This window comes from Triplophysa dalaica, chromosome 19, assembly GCF_015846415.1.
Source record: "Triplophysa dalaica isolate WHDGS20190420 chromosome 19, ASM1584641v1, whole genome shotgun sequence".
Classification (NCBI taxonomy): Eukaryota; Metazoa; Chordata; class Actinopteri; order Cypriniformes; family Nemacheilidae; genus Triplophysa; species Triplophysa dalaica.
The window spans coordinates 572,073-590,985 of record NC_079560.1 but is presented as its reverse complement, the minus strand read 5'-3'; the positions used below and the strand labels follow the sequence as shown (position 1 = coordinate 590,985).

Genomic DNA, 18,913 nt, shown 5'->3' with positions numbered 1-18,913 from the left:
CGGAGTCTGTGTGTTTCTATAGGAGACATTGACCCCAACAACATCTGATCGAAGTTCAGTCTGATCAATGCACAGCTTTAATATTAACTCATCGTGTTTACTTTTCATCATGGCATCAAGATTTATACTGTTAACACGAATATACACCAAAGAGCATAATGCTGTGTTACTTCTGCTAGTGAACTGTAAATGTTTCGAAACTTATGAAGAGTTCAGATGTGTAAGTTTGTCAGACGACTTTTCGTGTAAATGAGCATTTTTTTTATCAGGCTCCTCCATTTATTTCCAGCAAAAGCAGATATTTCACACTGAGTAGTTTGGTATTTTGCGGCTTGTGAAGCAACATTCTATGAGTAAACTATGTGTGGAGAGCATTCACTAAACATAATAATCTCATCTTTGAGGGAGGTGTCTTTAAGGGGGGTTTGCATCTCGACCCTTTATATTTTTTTTGTATTATTGACCCTCTATCAAAAACGCTTACAACATTTATTTCCATATTGGATGCTAAAATAGATTACTGGCCGGTCAATTCACCAAACATTATATAGGTCAAGCTAATGACAATGTAAACATACATGTTGCTGTTGGCAGAACACTCTGAATAAAGGTTGTTCACAGTGATGCCATAGAAGGACATTCAGTCTGTTTCTTACTTTTTTTTTAAATGGAAAGGTTCTTCGGATGTTAAAGGTTCTTTAAGGAACCAAAAGGTTGTTCAATGGCATCACAGAACCTTTTGAAATGCCTTTAAGAGTGTATGTTTCTGAAACCAAAAGATGAAAGGTTGAAATTCATTTATTTGATGTGTCAAGCTGTGTGGTAGTAATACATCTCAAGTCACATAATACAAATTTACACATTGATTATTTCTAAAAGTGCTTGAAGCTTTATTTAGTGATGGTCTGCTGGTTTCTCTGAGGGTCACAGGTTCTAATCGCAGCAGTACATGCGCACATCATTGAGGGCCGTGTCATCTCCTCCCCCCTGCGGCGGCTCCACCCTTGTCTCAATCCCACAGATTCCTTTTCCATAACACTTGTTGCTCCGGCCGCCCCAGTCACCCCTGTGCCTTCCTGAGCCCTCCATCACCTGACCGGTTCTACTGCAGGTAAATCTGTGGAGATTGAGTGTGAAGTCTTGTGGAATCACAGTGGGTTTCATGTCATGTGCCCTGACAGTCTAATCGCTTTCCATCTTTAAAGCTCAACCTGTTTGAGCTGTCAGTATAAACATGAGATAGTGATACAAAAACATTTACATACTATTCACATTATTAGTTCCAGAGTTTTACGTCCTGTCGGTGTCTCATGCAGTGATGCTTTCTGCAGCTTGTGATGGAATATTGTGAAAATCTTGTTCTGCTATAGAGATATTAGTCGTCGTCACAGAGGAAGTCATAGTTAATCTCCTCTCACCTGATGTTGTTCGCTGCCGTGTCATCCCCGTCCCCTTGTTTACGTTCAACCCTCAGCTGAAAAGATGTCAAAAAACCACCACAGCACCATGTAATAGCCGTCCATTGACCCCAGCTGAGGACACACACACCACAAACAACTTTCACGTCATCATTCAGGATCTGTATATTCAGTTAAAACGTCAAACTGTGAAAAGCTGTTTTCAGAATGACAGAATACTGCTGTGGGAGCATCTCAATGCATTTGGCTGCTGACACATTCAAATGCCTGTCAACACAAGGCTTCTCAAACAAAAGTTCTGTCTTGATTTAAGTCTGAGCTCTTTTACCTGCCAGCGTCAGACTGTACTGTGCTGTAGTATTCATACTGTCGAGATGAACTCTTGGATGAGTCAATGCAGTGAAGACGAATCCCATTAAGCGCCGTGTCATCCCCAGCCCAAAACCCTGTCCCCTGAGGCTGCTCCACCTAAAACATCATCACATCCCTCACACTGTTATTATTATAGAAGAGTTTTTATTTAAAAAAAGTAAAATAATTGTTTTTTAATTGTTTTATTGTTCTATTTAACTACATTTGGAAAACAAATTAAATAAACAATTTTAAGTATGCGTAATAATTTATTCATTTCAAAGTGGATACATTTTTATGTTTGAATAATTAAATTGATACAAATTTTATTTTTTAAACAGCACTCCTGGTCCCCCATACATGCATCCCAACATTTGTCAAATCCAGGGTTCATTTTCCTTCTTTCTTTTTTTTTTCTAAATAATGTGTAATAATTACAGCAATGTGAAGAAGGAGTTAAAATAAACCCAAGACATTTGGAAAGCAAAATCATTTATTGCCATGTACAGGTTCAAAGTTTTCAGAATAGTAGTGTCTCACCTTCAGACTGAAGCCTGCGGCATAAGTCCCCCACGGACACATCTCCTTCTGCCCCCACGGGCCCCAGTGCAGGCCGTTATTCACCTGCAGCAGTGAGCGGTACGGCCTGTTGGTGTTGCGCTCGATCCGTCGAAGCCGTTCACTCACACACGAGCCATAAACAAGCAGAAGAAAAATCAACGAACGACAAATGAACTTCAACATTTCAGAAGCGCTCGGATTTTAGTAAAGTTTAGAAGTGAGATGAGCAGCGCGTCCGTCTGTCTGTGAGTGTCCAGTGTTGTCCACACGACTGCGCAGTCTCGAGGAGATTGAGATAATACTTCGGATGCTGTGCTGCTGGAGAACCGTAATGATCAACTTAGATCAAGTGAGGAAAGTTTTACAACAGTCGGTTATAATTTACTCCCTAACAGAGGCGGAGCCGGAGGGGTGTCCCCTCAGACATCTGATTGTCCACCCCGAGTGCCACCTCAAATTTTATCGGGCAGTTTAATGATGATTGACATCTTGTTAAACTAACTTTGAAATTCTAAAGATATTTATCTGATACTCAAAAGATCACCTCAATTAGAAATAGCAAATATCATAAAGGGCTAATAAAATACAGCTAAGTTACTACTACGCACAGCAAATTCACTGGAGTTAAATTTATGGAGTACATTTCTTGGTGTTGCCCAGTGTTAAACCCAAAGTGCATTTGAATCTTCAAGTGTAAAACTGCATCTTAAAAAGGAGTTATTTTGCACAGTAAAACTTTTAACTCTGTAAGCAGTGCATTTCCCACAATCCTCAACGGCTCTTCAATTGGAAAACCACATGGAGAAGAGTCCGCAGTTCAAAGGTAGCTACGTTCGGATAATCTTTTAATAAATTGTGTGATAAACAAAATAGAATATATGGTGTGTAATTATGTTTATTAAAACAAAAAACGTTTGTTTTAAAGATTTTTGTAAAGAAGAAGCTGCATGGATTCTGAGCACCACGTGCAGAAGGTAAGCCTAAGTGAATTAACAGGTGGATTAGCTTCAAACATTACATAATCTAAAAAGTTACGCGTATTTCATTATTTTTTGATAAACTATATGTTGCAAATGCATTAGTATTACATTAGTGATTTTACACATTGGGTACCTTTCCGAAAGACAATTAGAGGTTAACAAATGACGTTGTATGATCAACCCCATGCACTTTTAATTCTACACTTTTATTCTCATACTGATTGTTTTGTAAATGTATTAAAGTAACAACGCGGTTCCTTTTTTGCGATATTTGTTTGAAAAGACTTGAGTCACGTCCCTACAGCCAACAAGCGGCGCTTTCAAATTGATGCATCCGCATAATATAAGCTCTTTCAACGTTATGCAGACAGGTAAGCGTAGTGAATCTGCACGCATGGATTTATTACCTTGCATAACTTGGATTATAAGTATGCATGTTATTATTTTTGTTAAACTAACGTTATATTTTGTAAATTCATGATTACTTCATGCATAGGCAACCATTGGTTGCAAACATTTGCGAAATATTGATACGTTGATAAGGGTTTAATTGCATAATTTTCGCAACGGGAGTTTTGCAATAGTATAAAAATAAACTATGCGTGTGGGTAGAAACGTGCAGCCCTTTTCATGTATTTGGTCAAAAACGCGCCGTCTCTAGATATGATAACATATATGTTTTTCACGCAGAATACCTTAGGTTAAGTTACATTTTTTAAAATATTTATTCAAAATTTATTTCTACAGTATCCATTTTTATTGAAATTAAAAATCTTTTTCAATCGTCAAAATAGCGCGGTTCATGGTACACAAATGGTTAAGTTTCGTTCTCTTCAATTAGTCCCCAATAGGATTGGCTTTATAATTGGTGTATTTCTAAGGAAACTGATCCTGCTGACAGCAATAGACAGTGTAACTATGAGAGTGGCAACAATGAAAAACAGTTTCAAACTATTTGAAGCATTGTTAAATTTTATATTGTTTAAATTAGTAAAGTAAACAGCGCTAAACTTTAGTGACAATGTGGGTCTACAGACCACTTTTATGTCCCCACCAATGTCAAAATCATACTCAACTCAACTCAACTCAACTTTATTTATATAGCGCTTTTTACAATTTTCATTGTTACAAAGCAGCTGTACATGAGACACATTTAATACAAGTATGAATTCTAAAGCAGCCCCCCCGGCCAGGCAGATAGTGCAAAACAATATGCAAACGGTGGTGAGGAACCCAAAACTCCCATCGAGAAAAAAAACCTCAGGGGAACCCAGGCCCAACCAGGGGATTCCAGTTCCCCTCTGGCAAAAGCTGCTGCCTCTGCACAAGCTCATCAGTGCTTGCACAACAAGGCTTAATAAAAATATAAAAATTAAAGATTATCATTAACATTCTAATAGCATTTGAAATGTTGTAGAAAAAAACAAAGTTGTCGCGTCCTTTATCCAGCTCTATCCTCTTAGCACTTGTCAGGTCACCGCTTCCCATTCTCAGCTCTGCCATCAGGTCTGGGCATGAACTGCATCCTGCGGTAACCTTGGAACAAAGAGACAAGACTGGCTGAGAGTAGAGTACTGTTCTGCACTCTTTGATGCAACAAGTACATCATTTGTTGTTGGATGTGTTCCTGGTTCCGGTTGATCTAAATAATGCAGCCTAAATCCTCTGAGGATTAATATTATGGAGGTGTAGTGTATGCAAGATTAAAAAGATGAGTCTTTAGTCTAGATTTAAACTGACAGAGTGTGTCTGCCTCCCGGACCGTGCAGGGAAGAATATTCCAAAGTTTAGGCGCTAGATAAGAAAAGGATCTACCACCTGCACTTGATTTTGAAATTCTAGGTATTACCAACTGACAGGACCCCTTAGAGCGTAATGTACGTGGTGGTCTGTAATACAATAGAAGTTCATTCAAATACTGCGGCGCTAGACCATGTAGGGCTTTATAGGTAATAAGCAAGATCTTAAAGTTAATGCGATGCTTTATAGGTAACCAGTGCAAGGTTGACAGAACCTGGGTTATATGCTCATACTTTTTTGTACGTGTAAGAACTCGAGCTGCCGCGTTTTGAACCAGTTGCAGTTTTTGTAATAGGCCCGCAGGGCAACCACCTAGAAGTGCATTACAGTAATCTAGTCTTGATGTCATGAATGCATGAATTAATTTCTCTGCATCTGACAGTGACAGCATATGACGTAATTTAGATATATTCTTAAAATGGAAAAATGCAATTTTACAGGTGTTTGCGACATGGCTTTCAAATGAGAGAGTACTGTCAAATACAACGCCAAGATTCTTAGCTGATGACGAGGATTTTATGGAGCATCCGTCAATCGTTAAGCAGTATTCTTGGTTGTTACGCATAGCAGTTTTCGGTCCAGTAAGTAACACTTCTGTTTTGTCCGAGTTTAGTAGTAAAAAATTGTTACTCATCCACATTTTTAAGTCAACTATGCAATCCTTTATTCGATGAAACTGCTGGGTTTCATGAGGCATCGAGGAAATATAAAGTTGAGTATCATCAGCATAACAGTGAAAGCTAATTCCGTGTCGCTTTATTATATCTCCTAGAGGTAGCATGTATAATGCGAAGAGCAGGGGTCCCAAGACTGAGCCCTGTGGTACACCGTACTGGACTTGTGATTTGCGGGACACCTCATTGTTTATTGCTACAAATTGAAAACGGTCGGATAAATAAGACTTAAACCATTTCAATGCTTACCCCCTTGATTTAAACCTAAAACATATCATGGTCTTAGTTAAATTAATGTTTTTTTTTGTTTTCACTAGTAACAATGCTGTTCACCGTACTATACGGAGTAAAGAAGAAACTAATAAAAGTAGATGGAGCAGATTACACCAGTTTAATGACTCAAGGTATGTAATTTAAAGTAAATAAAATTGTTATACTCTTGGTTATTGATGCTGTTTGCGTGCTATCAGTTGCTGTGTTGAGTTTTGATAAGAAACATCTCTGTCTCCTTTTAACCATAGTTAAGAAGAAATTTTCAATAAGTGACAGAGATCTTATATTACAAGACGAGACTGGTGTGGAGGTGGATGAAGATGTATTCACTGACTTGCTGGAGGAGAGATCACATGATATCCTATGGAGAGTTGTTGACAAAGATTCAGGCAGGTGTCTGTGATATATGAACATGCATATGGATTTAAGGAAATCACTTTTTCCATGAAGCAGTCCACATTAAAAAAGAAAAAAAAGAAAATACGTAGCATTTAATTGATGACATTTTTGTATGTATGTTTAAACTTTCTATTTATTTTGCTTCCAGAATGCGCAGTCCTTGATTCTTCCTGTAGCTCACAAACTGACACTCTTTCAGTGTCGTCTGAGACTGATGACAGTGCTGGACCAAGCTCCAAGAGACCTTGTTTTGGTGGAGTTTTTGAGGCAAAACAGGTGAACATTTACTAGCTGGATTGTATAGCAGTTATTGACTTTGTTATATTATGAACACAATGCAGAACAAAATGTTTGTCATCATAGTTTTTTAGAGACATTTTAGAGGAAAAGGCAGGAGGTCCTGCGATTTTGGCTGAATATAGAGATCATGGAAAACTCACAGACTCAACCAGGCGACACTTGGTTAACATTGTTGTTGCGCACATTACTGACAAAGAAGGGTAAGCACAGTTTCATAAATCATACTTAGTGGATCAATTCATATTTGAATATTGTTATTGTTCTTTTCAAAGCCATGTCCCTTCTAAAGAAACAAAGACTCGTTGTGCTTTGGGAATTGTAACACTGTTCCCATCACTTAAGGATCCATACTCAAGAACTGGATATGTAAGTACTTGTATTCATTGTCATAAATACCTACTAGAAGAAGATTTTTAATATAATGCTGAAGGATTTTATTATGGCTATGCAACTCTTCTCACTTTCTGATTCATGCCTAAAACGAGTTAAGACTAAGAAAAAGATTTACTTGATCTTCAATTTTGTTTGTTTTTATATAAAGGAGCATTTTTATGACCCTAAGAGCAACCAAGGATACATATCTTGGTGACTCAAAACAGTTTCTCGGCAAAGCAAACACCACGCCGGACACCACAGTAAGAAGGATGATAGGTCAAGTGGAACATCAGACATTGAGGGCAGTGGAGGACCAACAGCTCATAGAGAAACTTGCAACCATTTGGAACTGCAGTTGGCGGGTGACCAATGCAAAGAAGCGATATCTTTCATGAATCATTGTGCAGAAAAGGACCTGATTCTTGAGAAGATGAAAGCAACATTCAAGCACAGACAGCTTCTTATTCATGATGCAGCGAAGTCCAATACAGTGCTTTCAGTTTTTCCCAGATTTCTCGACACTAAGGGATTGGTAAGATACAGTTGATGAGTACAACGAGAGGAGAAAATTAAGCTCATGCGAAAAACTGTGGTGTCTAGGATCTGTATTGTTTAGTAATGTGAATTCATATTTGGTGCAGATACTTCAAGATTTTGACATCCAATTTGGAACAGAAACAGCCTCCAGACTTCTTGAACAATGGGATAGTCTAAAGCCCAAGATCATTGCAGAAGCAAGAACGCTTACTTCGACCTTGCATCTGAACAGCCTGCTTTCAGATGCCCAGGGTAACAGACAAGACGAGGATTCCGATTGGCAAGGTAAGGTTTTCTGTAAAGATGATGTTTATATTTGTCTGCTACTCACAATAAGCTAATTTCTGTTAATCCACATGTTTTATTTTTTGCAGGATGGGAAAGTGATATGTCCTCTATTTTACTCCTGGCCTACCTTTTGCCACCTTCAGCTGGTGGTAGGAATAAATCTACCAAGATAAGCATCAGAGAGGCAATGGACCATATTGTGCAGTTTCACAAGGTTTGCATGGAAACATAAGTCAGCTGTCATGGGTTATATATTGGGTTATATGTTTTCCTATATAATTTTTCTATTTAGGCTTGCCGTAGTCTAACTGAACACATTAACAAGACTGAAGGCCTTCAACCACATCTCCTTGCAGTTGGCTCAGCGAAGAGCGTCATCCATGATTTTTACATCGTGATGGATGGGAATCTGCTTCCATGTCAGGCAAAGTCTTCACTTTCTGCCTTTGATGAACTTTTTAAAGCATACTGTGTCTTTAGCGCGTCTTATCCTCACTGCTTAAGTGCAATGTATACATTCATCCAGACAACTATCTACAAGATAGATCTTGGTATTGTTCGTGAAACCCCTAGGGTTAAGGACCTACGAGCTAAACTTTTGAACTAGTTAAACTAGATTAAAATGTTTCGCTGCTTTCTGTGCAAACTGGCACATTCTAAAATCAATGACCTTGTTCGTCATCTAAAACTTATTCATGCCTACTATCCTGGGAAAAAATTGAACCTGAAATGTGCAGAGAAAAATTGTAAACGCAGCTTCATGACTTATGCTGGATTTCGAAAACACCTAACCAGTGTTCATGGAAATGACTATCTAGATCAAACAGTGACTGAAAATGTTACTGACGAAGATAATGAACAGATTGAGATAATGTCGGATTTAAATAATGATGTTGAAATACCAGAGACATCATGCAATCATAAAAGAAGAGGTACTGAAACTCAAGAAATGTGTGCATCTATTATCGCTAGATTGCAAAACAGTGGAGTAGCAACCAGTGTTGTAACATCTGTAGTATCGGATATGGAAGAACTGGTACATGAAATTCATTCAAATATCAAAAGTGAGGTGATGAATCTACTTCCAGCTGATGATTTTGCAACATCATCTAAAATAGAACACTGTTTTGATAATCTTGACAATCCATTCTCAAAACTAAGTACAGAAACAAAATGGAAAAAATATTTCAAAGAGAAATGGGCTGTTGTTGACCCTACAGAGATCCAATTAGGTGTAAGATGATCAAAACCCTGTAACTGACAAATTCATTTACATTCCCTTGCTGGATACCTTGCAGTTTATTTTTAGGAATTCTGAGATATATAAACCATATGTCAAATCCAGGTAAGAGTAACGGTGTCTATAAGGATTTTTGTGATGGAAGTTATTTCAAAAACCATCAATTGTTCGGTAAACAACCAAATGCTCTACAAATACAGTTATTTTATGACGAATTTGAATCCGCGAATCCCCTGGGCTCCAAGCAAGGTATCCACAAAATTGGAGCCATTTACTTTATTCTCAGGAATTTCCCTCCAAAACTCATTCAAGTTCAAGTTTAATGAATATTCATTTACTGTCATTATTTCATGCACAAGATGTTAAGAATTATGGATTTGATGCCATTTTACTGCCCCTTGTTAAAGATTTAAAAGTCCTTGAAAGTTCAGAAATTCAAGTTCCTTTCTCGAAAGAGCCCTTGTTTGGCACAGTTGCCCAGGTTACAGGGGATAATTTAGGGATGCATACACTTCTTGGGTTCATGGAATCTTTCAGTGCCCATTACTTCTGTCGGTTCTGTCTAGTAGACAAGAAAACATCACAGTCAATTTTCAGTGAAGAGGCCACTAATGTTGTATTACGAAACAAAGGTTTACAGGAACAGCACTATGCAGATTTATTAGCAGACCCTTCCATTTCTTCGTCTTTTGGTGTTAAACGCACATGTCTGCTCAATGACTTGAAATATTTTCATATTTGTGACAATTACTCACCAGATATAATGCACGACATACTTGAGGGCGTTGGACAGTATGAAATAAAATTACTTCTTGAGTATCTGTCTGGAATTATATCCAGACAAGACATATGTAACCGAATTTATTCATTTAATTATTACTTTAGAAGTCGATGATGTACCATACAGAGGCATTTTTCTTGAAAAGTATCCAAATTCGGATCGTGACATCACAGTAACTTCATGGTTAAGAAGTTCTGGAACTGAATATCATATCGATCTACTGGTTTGCACTAAAATGGAGAAGGACCTTCCGATTTTTAGTAAAATTATTGATATTGTTCTAATAGATGACCAAAATATTTTAGTGACTAAGGACTTCGAAACTGTTGGTTTTGTTGAGCATCTTCATGTTTACCATGTTAGAGAAAGTAATGTTTTCGGTCTGTTAAGAGTAGAGGATATTCGATTTTTCAGACCATTTGATATACAAGCGTCATATGGGTTTGACGAACCGCATTTGTATATTGTTCCAATTCATTGTTTTGTTCATGAAGATGTTTAGTCTGGAACTTTGTATGTAAAATGTAGTCACAAATTCAACCCAATTGAATTGACATGTTACTGGTTTTACATGTTAAAAAAAAGTATTGTTCATTTTATAATGGTATGGTCTCGCATGCGATGTTTAAAAAGAATACTTAAGAATGTTTTTACAAAAGAACTTTGCTTTACCAACATGTAAATTCTATTTTGCATTGATGTATATTACAGTTTATATTGCAATCTTATATATATACTGTTTCTTTACTGATTCTTGCACTTATTTCTGATGTGTCAGAAAACAGAGAAGTTATGCTTTCAAATGTTTTGAATGGAAAATTGCAATGTGTTGAATACATGTCTTGGATTTCTGAAATGATCCATGTTCTTTAAAACAAGCTTTAAAAAATTCATATATCAGGAATAAAAAAAACATTTCTATATATTTTTGTTTCATCATTGTGTATATATTAGTTCAGAAAAATTCATACATTTTAATTAATTAAAATTAATAATTTATATGTCATTCATATTAACACATTGCTGGTGTCTATTTAATCTTACAAGGGTGTACATTTTAACACTAGTGGGAAAAGATAACACTTTGGCAAGATATACATACACTTCTGTTGGGTGTACAAATAAACTCTTACGGTGTACAAATCTATTCTTAGAGTAATGTACATATTTAACACTTTCAAAAGTGTTATTTTAACTCCAAAACGGAGGGAATTCATATGTACATTTTTTGAGTGTTGAATTTGACTCAATTTGAGTAAAATGTACACTGCTGTTTTTGCTGTGTGTGCGCAACAACAATGTTAACCAAGTGTCGCCTGCTTGACCTTAGTGCTGCTTTCGATACTGTAGACCATAAAATACTACTAGATCGTTTACACCATTATATCGGTATTCAGGGACAGGCACTGCAATGGTTCAGATCTTACTTAACAGACCGATATCAATACGTCCATTTAAATGGGAAATCGTCAAATCTTACGCAAGTCAATTATGGATTACCACAGGGATCGGTTTTAGGACCCTTGCTTTTCTCCATATACATGCTGCCCCTCGGCAACATTATTAGAAAACATGGAATTAGCTTCCACTGTTATGCAGATGATACTCGGCTATATATCTCATCAAGACCAGATGATTCCTTTAAGCTATCCAAACTGGCAGAGTGCATCGAGGACATAAAACATTGGATGACTAGTAATTTCCTCCTTTTAAACTCTAGCAAAACAGAAATATTACTTATAGCACCAAAATTAAGTAAACCGAATATCTCCGATTACAGCCTGCAAATTGAAAGCTGCACTGTTACTCCAACAAATACAGTTAAAGACCTAGGCGTTATATTAGACGGCAACCTGTCATTTAAAAATCACATCTCAAATATCACAAAAACAGCCTTCTTCCACCTTAGAAATGTTGCCAAATTACGAAATAGTTTATGTGTTGCAGACGCAGAAAAGCTTATTCATGCATTTGTGACCTCAAGACTTGACTATTGTAATGCTCTACTTAGTGGTTGTCCTGTATCATCGATAAACAAACTACAGTTAGTTCAGAATGCTGCTACCAGAGTTCTTACTAGGTCAAGAAAATACGATCACATAACCCCAGTTTTATCATCGCTTCACTGGCTACCCATTAAGTATCGCATTGATTTTAAAATTATTTTAATTACTTACAAAGCCCTGAACGGTTTAGCACCTACTTACTTAACCGAGCTTTTATCACGTTACAACCCATCACGCTCGCTGAGATCTCAAAACTTAGGACTTTTGACAATACCTAGAATAACAAAATCCACCAGAGGTGGACGAGCTTTCTCATACGTAGCACCTAAACTCTGGAATAGCCTTCCTGATACTATTCGAGGGTCAGACACACTCTCCCAATTTAAATCTAGATTAAAGACACATCTTTTCAGCCAAGCTTTCACTTAATGCATAGTTAATGAACAGCAGCTACGCTAATTATTCTCTTTATTCTCTTTCCGCCTCTGCCTCGGGATGCCCATCCCGAGGTAGGAAGAAGTTCCACCATGTCCAGACGACCGACAGATGCCCATCCCGAGGTAGGAAGAAGTTCCACCATGTCCAGACGACCGACAGATGCCCATCCCCAATTTGAGATTACACCAGATACAGCTGCAGACTGACTGACCATCCCAGCTCCATCTAAGGCAATTCCACCAGCTGCCAAGAGAAATATGACCATCGGACCATCCCAGCTCAGACCACTACATCCCCAACCAAGAGCAAAGACGGACTATTTGTCTTATTAATGCTGAAGTTACAATATTTGGTATTAAATGCTAAACTAAAATCACATGTCACCAGTCTGAGTGCAGCTATGACACGTCAGAGGGGATCTGGCCCTCCCGGTTGAGCCTGGTTTCTCCCGAGGTTTTTTTCTCCATTAATCAATCATTGGAGTTTGGGTTCCTCGCCACAGCAGGGCAGTGTTGGCCTGCTCACCGGGAGACTGCATTCATTCATTTATTTATTTAGAAATTAGATGTTATTTATTAGAATGAACTTACTCGTTGTATAAATACCATGCACTGTGCTGTGTTTTAACTTTTCTGTTTTTCCTGTTTGCCCCTGTAAAGCTGCTTTGAAACAATACACATTGTGAAAAGCGCTATATAAATAAACTTGAATTGAATTGAATTGAGTCTGTGAGTTTTCCATGATCTCTATATTCAGCCAAAATCGCAGGACCTCCTGCCTTTTCCTCTAAAATGTCTCTAAAAAACTATGATGACAAACATTTTGTTATGCATTGTGTTCATAATATAACAAAGTCAATAACTGCTATAAAATCCAGCTAGTAAATGTTCACCTGTTTTGCCTCAAAAACTCCACCAAAACAAGGTCTCTTGGAGCTTGGTCCAGCACTGTCATCAGTCTCAGACGACACTGAAAGAGTGTCAGTTTGTGAGCTACAGGAAGAATCAAGGACTGCGCATTCTGGAAGCAAAATAAATAGAAAGTTTAAACATACATACAAAAATGTCATCAATTAAATGCTACATATTTTCTTTTTTTTCTTTTTTAATGTGGACTGCTTCATGGAAAAAGTGATTTCCTTAAATCCATATGCATGTTCATATATCACAGACACCTGCCTGAATCTTTGTCAACAACTCTCCATAGGATATCATGTGATCTCTCCTCCAGCAAGTCAGTGAATACATCTTCATCCACCTCCACACCAGTCTCGTCTTGTAATATAAGATCTCTGTCACTTATTGAAAATTTCTTCTTAACTATGGTTAAAAGGAGACAGAGATGTTTCTTATCAAAACTCAACACAGCAACTGATAGCACGCAAACAGCATCAATAACCAAGAGTATAACAATTTTATTTACTTTAAATTACATACCTTGAGTCATTAAACTGGTGTAATCTGCTCCATCTACTTTTATTAGTTTCTTCTTTACTCCGTATAGTACGGTGAACAGCATTGTTACTAGTGAAAACAAAAAAAAACATTAATTTAACTAAGACCATGATATGTTTTAGGTTTAAATCAAGGGGGTAAGTATGATTTTGACATTGGTGGGGACATAAAAGTGGTCTGTAGACCCACATTGTCACTAAAGTTTAGCGCTGTTTACTTTACTAATTTAAACAATATAAAATTTAACAATGCTTCAAATAGTTTGAAACTGTTTTTCATTGTTGCCACTCTCATAGTTACACTGTCTATTGCTGTCAGCAGGATCAGTTTCCTTAGAAATACACCAATTATAAAGCCAATCCTATTGGGGACTAATTGAAGAGAACGAAACTTAACCATTTGTGTACCATGAACCGCGCTATTTTGACGATTGAAAAAGATTTTTAATTTCAATAAAAATGGATACTGTAGAAATAAATTTTGAATAAATATTTTAAAAAATGTAACTTAACCTAAGGTATTCTGCGTGAAAAACATATATGTTATCATATCTAGAGACGGCGCGTTTTTGACCAAATACATGAAAAGGGCTGCACGTTTCTACCCACACGCATAGTTTATTTTTATACTATTGCAAAACTCCCGTTGCGAAAATTATGCAATTAAACCCTTATCAACGTATCAATATTTCGCAAATGTTTGCAACCAATGGTTGCCTATGCATGAAGTACTCATGAATTTACAAAATATAACGTTAGTTTAACAAAAATAATAACATGCATACTTATAATCCAAGTTATGCAAGGTAATAAATCCATGCGTGCAGATTCACTACGCTTACCTGTCTGCATAACGTTGAAAGAGCTTATATTATGCGGATGCATCAATTTGAAAGCGCCGCTTGTTGGCTGTAGGGACGTGACTCAAGTCTTTTCAAACAAATATCGCAAAAAAGGAACCGCGTTGTTACTTTAATACATTTACAAAACAATCAGTATGAGAATAAAAGTGTAGAATTAAAAGTGCATGGGGTTGATCATACAACGTCATTTGTTAACCTCTAATTGTCTTTCGGAAAGGTACCCAATGTGTAAAATCAATAATGTAATACTAATGCATTTGCAACATATAGTTTATCAAAAAATAATGAAATACGCGTAACTTTTTAGATTATGTAATGTTTGAAGCTAATCCACCTGTTAATTCACTTAGGCTTACCTTCTGCACGTGGTGCTCAGAATCCATGCAGCTTCTTCTTTACAAAAATCTTTAAAACAAACGTTTTTTGTTTTAATAAACATAATTACACACCATATATTCTATTTTGTTTATCACACAATTTATTAAAAGATTATCCGAACGTAGCTACCTTTGAACTGCGGACTCTTCTCCATGTGGTTTTCCAATTGAAGAGCCGTTGAGGATTGTGGGAAATGCACTGCTTACAGAGTTAAAAGTTTTACTGTGCAAAATAACTCCTTTTTAAGATGCAGTTTTACACTTGAAGATCCAAATGCACTTTGGGTTTAACACTGGGCAACACCAAGAAATGTACTCCATAAATTTAACTCCAGTGAATTTGCTGTGCAGTATTGCCAAGATTGTGTAACATGAAAATACTGCGACAGTAAACATCTCTGCGTGTACTAGAATCTGTCTCGCGCAGTGACCTAGGCACAAGGTCGAACACACATGACACAAGTGCAAACATGAGATCCCATGTGTTTACTGCATTTAATGTCCTTCTGGGAGTCGGTGTCCAGTGCCCTACGCACACACTGTGTGCTTTCTCTTTCTTTATCAAAGCGATAGAGACTTTACACTCCTGTGGCGACAGTCGTTGCTAAGGACCATTCACCCTCCACAACAACTCACATCCCAATGGTCAAAATTGAATGTTACTTGAGATTTTTATTACATTACTCTTTGAAATAGTGCAGAATAACGCACAAAAACCTGTGAAAAAAGACTTAAAAAGAAAGTAAATAGTGTCAAAGTTTCCTTTGTGATAATCAACGGAGGATATTAGGATTAAAACCCACAGGCCGCTCACCTTCAGACTGAATCCTGCAGCATACGTCCCCGCCGGACACATCTCCTTCAGCCCCCAAGAGCCCATGTGCATCCCGTTATTCACCTGCAGCCGTGAGCGGTACAACCTGTTGATGCTGCGCTCCATCCGTCCACCTGAGAGCCGTTCACTCACACACCCGCCCGAGACAAGCAGCAGGGAAATAAACGTGAGCATCTCAGAAGCGATGTGATGTCTTTGGGTAGAGCTCAGTAGGAGAGTGATGAGCATCTGTCTGTCATGTGTTGCAGGAGCACCAGGTGTGTAGTGCAGGGCGTCAACTCACAGGAGGACACGAAGCACACGGGACACAGCATCCGACCAGACAGAACACACTTTTTGGCTCTGTGTCATGGATTCTGAAACTCTTAACGTGAGAGTTTGCTTGTTGCCATTTATGTACTGGACTCATAAGTAGATCCCATGAATCACTTTTAGAATGATTCACAAATCTGTGACACTTATATTTTGGGCCCTTTGACATCACTTAACTTCAGTTATTTATCATATTGGGCTGTGTGTTGCTAGTCATGCTAGATTTTCCGTTTACATCCGGTGTTGTGTGTTTATATGTGAGGGGCTCTATGTCTACAGTGTCTTCTCCATACTTGCTAAACCTTATCTTGTGGCTTCTGAATGCTCAAATATAAACAGTTTTTATATGAACTTGATCTGCTTCAGCTTTTGTTGTAGTTGAAGTAATTTCTTTAAAAAACTTTTGTCACATGAGGTATAGTTCTGTAAATTAGCCTGTTGGTTGAAGTTTAGAATCAGAATAAACCTGACTAGCCCAGTATTCTAAAACAACATTACATTTTTTTAACATTATAATATCTTTTGGATTGTTTTCTGCTTAGAAAAGATTCAGCGGCAACATCCAGCACTGCTCCAGAAACCCCGGCAGAGACAGATGACACACGGCACTGAGGCAAATCCATCACTTATGTGAGTACACGCTTAGTCAAAAACATTTTTGTTTGAATGCTTAATAACAGTTACACATCAGACCTCCAAACTTCAAACAAACAAACTCCATTATGTAAAGATCTCCAGTTTTAGATTCTCAACCTTTTATTCTGATCAAATGAATTTGATTTTCTGTAGTAATGCACAGATGCTACAGATATACATACTATTGAAACTGTTGGATTGTTTAAGATCTTTATAACACTTTGATATTTATCCTTATCTTTATTTTAATGTGCATTTACTACAGAATAAAAAAAAACTGATGACTGATGGGTAAGTTGACTACAAAAGTAAATGAACTTCTGTCATGTGCCATTATCGTATTGGTATTGAATGTCTGTTGCTGTTTTCATGTCTATTACATATAAATGAGACGTGAAGGAGAAATCTTGATTTGACAAAAGTAATTTATCCATCCTAAAAATCTGATTTGAAGAAAGTTCTCTCCCGCTGGTTTCTCGTGACAACATTGACCAGTTTGTGGTCTAATCGCAGCAGTAAAACTGTGCATCATTGAGAGCCGTGTCGTCTCCAACCCCCTGCGGCGACTCCACCATCGTCTCAATCCCACAGATTCCTCTTCCCTCGCACGAGTTGCTCCAGTCGCCCCAGACGCCCCACAACCTTCCGGATCCCTGCAGCACTTCTGTGTTCCCACTGCAGTTAAACCTGCGCCGGATGGAAACGAACTATTTAACTCAATTGAAAGAGTAAACACAACAGGTCAAGTGTAATTGTGTACTACATCAGGCTTTTATAGAGTATATCTCCATCAAAACATGTCGTTTCTCACCTGATGTTGTTCGCTGCCGTGTCGTCCCAGCCCCCTTGATAGGGTTCAACTCTCAGCTGAAAAGATGTCAGAAATCCCTTTGAGCACCATTTAACATCTGTCCATTGACCCCAGCTGAGGACACACATCACCAACATCATCAATGACATCATTCAGTGAGTCTAGATCACTCGTTTGACTTTCTGTTCTACCTCCCGGCGTCAGACTGAACCGAGGCGTAGTCTTCATACGGGCCCGATGAACCCTTGGAAGGGTCGATACAGTGAAGACGGATCGCATTGAGAGCCGTGTTATCACCGACCAGCAGAGACTCCCACAAACCTGCAACCTGAACACAAAGGGAGATATTTAGAGAACTGTCTCTGTGGTTGTGTGTTCATACATGGGAAGTCTATGGAGTTTGGTTATCAACGTTCTTCAAAATATCTTCTGTTGTGCTCCGCTGAAAACATAAATGTAAAGCGGTTTAACACGACATGAGGAGGAAGACATTTTTCATTGAATCATCTTTACATTACTGTGTGTTTACTGTTGTTGAGACATCAGTGGTCTTGATGGCATCAGAAGTTCTTCAGATGATTTTAGAAAGTATGTATTTCGTTTATAAATTAAGAGGTTTTTTTTCCAAAATAAGATCAAAAATCATGTTTTTATTGTGTTAGTTAGCTGTATATCTTAAGTTATTACGGCTTAAATCAAAACAAACCAACTGCAGTTTGATTGATCTTAATTTGAATGCACAATTAAAAAAACATGATTTTTGAAAAAATTAAATACAGTTATATATTGGAAATAATTTAGTTTAATTTGAGAGGATTTCACCTTCAGACTGAAGCCTGCGGCGTACATCCCCGCCGGACACATGTCCTTCAGCCCCCACGTGCCCCAGCGCATGCCGTTATGAACCTGCAGCAGCGAGCGGTACGGCCTGTTGATGCTGCGCTCGAACCGTCCACCTGCATGCCGCCCGCTCACACACCCACCCGAGACCACCAACAGCAGTGACATTAAACACCTGAACATCTCTGATGTGTGTAGAGACGGAGCTCAGAGAATGAGTGCAGCGGGTCTGTGTGTTCTGTTCAACTCAATCTGGAATATTGACCCCAACAACATCTGATCGAAGTCCAGTCTGATCAATACACACCTTCAGAAACACGCTCAAAACAAAGGTTTCATCAGCTCACTCGACATCAACGTACTGT

The 18,913-nt window shown here is 38.0% G+C and overlaps 4 protein-coding genes across 4 annotated transcripts; 2 read left to right on the top strand and 2 right to left on the bottom strand.

The window, feature by feature from the left end:
- Window positions 1-782: 782 nt before the first annotated feature.
- On the bottom strand, window positions 783-2,664 carry LOC130407569 (vitelline membrane outer layer protein 1-like). The gene is made up of 4 exons (XM_056730586.1): window positions 2,310-2,664; window positions 1,747-1,886; window positions 1,419-1,532; window positions 783-1,117 (listed from the first exon to the last, which is right to left on the bottom strand). The coding sequence occupies exons 1-4, from the start codon at window positions 2,511-2,513 to the stop codon at window positions 934-936; spliced, it is 642 nt and encodes a 213-aa protein (XP_056586564.1). The 5' UTR covers window positions 2,514-2,664; the 3' UTR covers window positions 783-933.
- Window positions 2,665-6,069: 3,405 nt separating this feature from the next.
- LOC130407570 (uncharacterized) lies at window positions 6,070-7,433 on the top strand. The gene is made up of 6 exons (XM_056730587.1): window positions 6,070-6,188; window positions 6,306-6,446; window positions 6,605-6,732; window positions 6,820-6,956; window positions 7,029-7,122; window positions 7,298-7,433. Exons 1-6 carry the CDS (start codon window positions 6,107-6,109, stop codon window positions 7,343-7,345), a joined length of 630 nt encoding a protein of 209 aa, XP_056586565.1. The 5' UTR covers window positions 6,070-6,106; the 3' UTR covers window positions 7,346-7,433.
- Window positions 7,350-8,563, top strand: LOC130407571 (uncharacterized). Its single transcript, XM_056730588.1, has 4 exons — window positions 7,350-7,663; window positions 7,773-7,953; window positions 8,043-8,170; window positions 8,249-8,563. Exons 1-4 carry the CDS (start codon window positions 7,523-7,525, stop codon window positions 8,561-8,563), a joined length of 765 nt encoding a protein of 254 aa, XP_056586566.1. The 5' UTR covers window positions 7,350-7,522.
- An 8,431-nt stretch (window positions 8,564-16,994) lies between these two features.
- On the bottom strand, window positions 16,995-18,912 carry LOC130407662 (vitelline membrane outer layer protein 1-like). The gene is made up of 4 exons (XM_056730765.1): window positions 18,531-18,912; window positions 17,900-18,036; window positions 17,709-17,822; window positions 16,995-17,584 (listed from the first exon to the last, which is right to left on the bottom strand). The coding sequence occupies exons 1-4, from the start codon at window positions 18,729-18,731 to the stop codon at window positions 17,401-17,403; spliced, it is 636 nt and encodes a 211-aa protein (XP_056586743.1). The 5' UTR covers window positions 18,732-18,912; the 3' UTR covers window positions 16,995-17,400.
- Between the last annotated feature and the right edge of the window lies 1 nt (window position 18,913).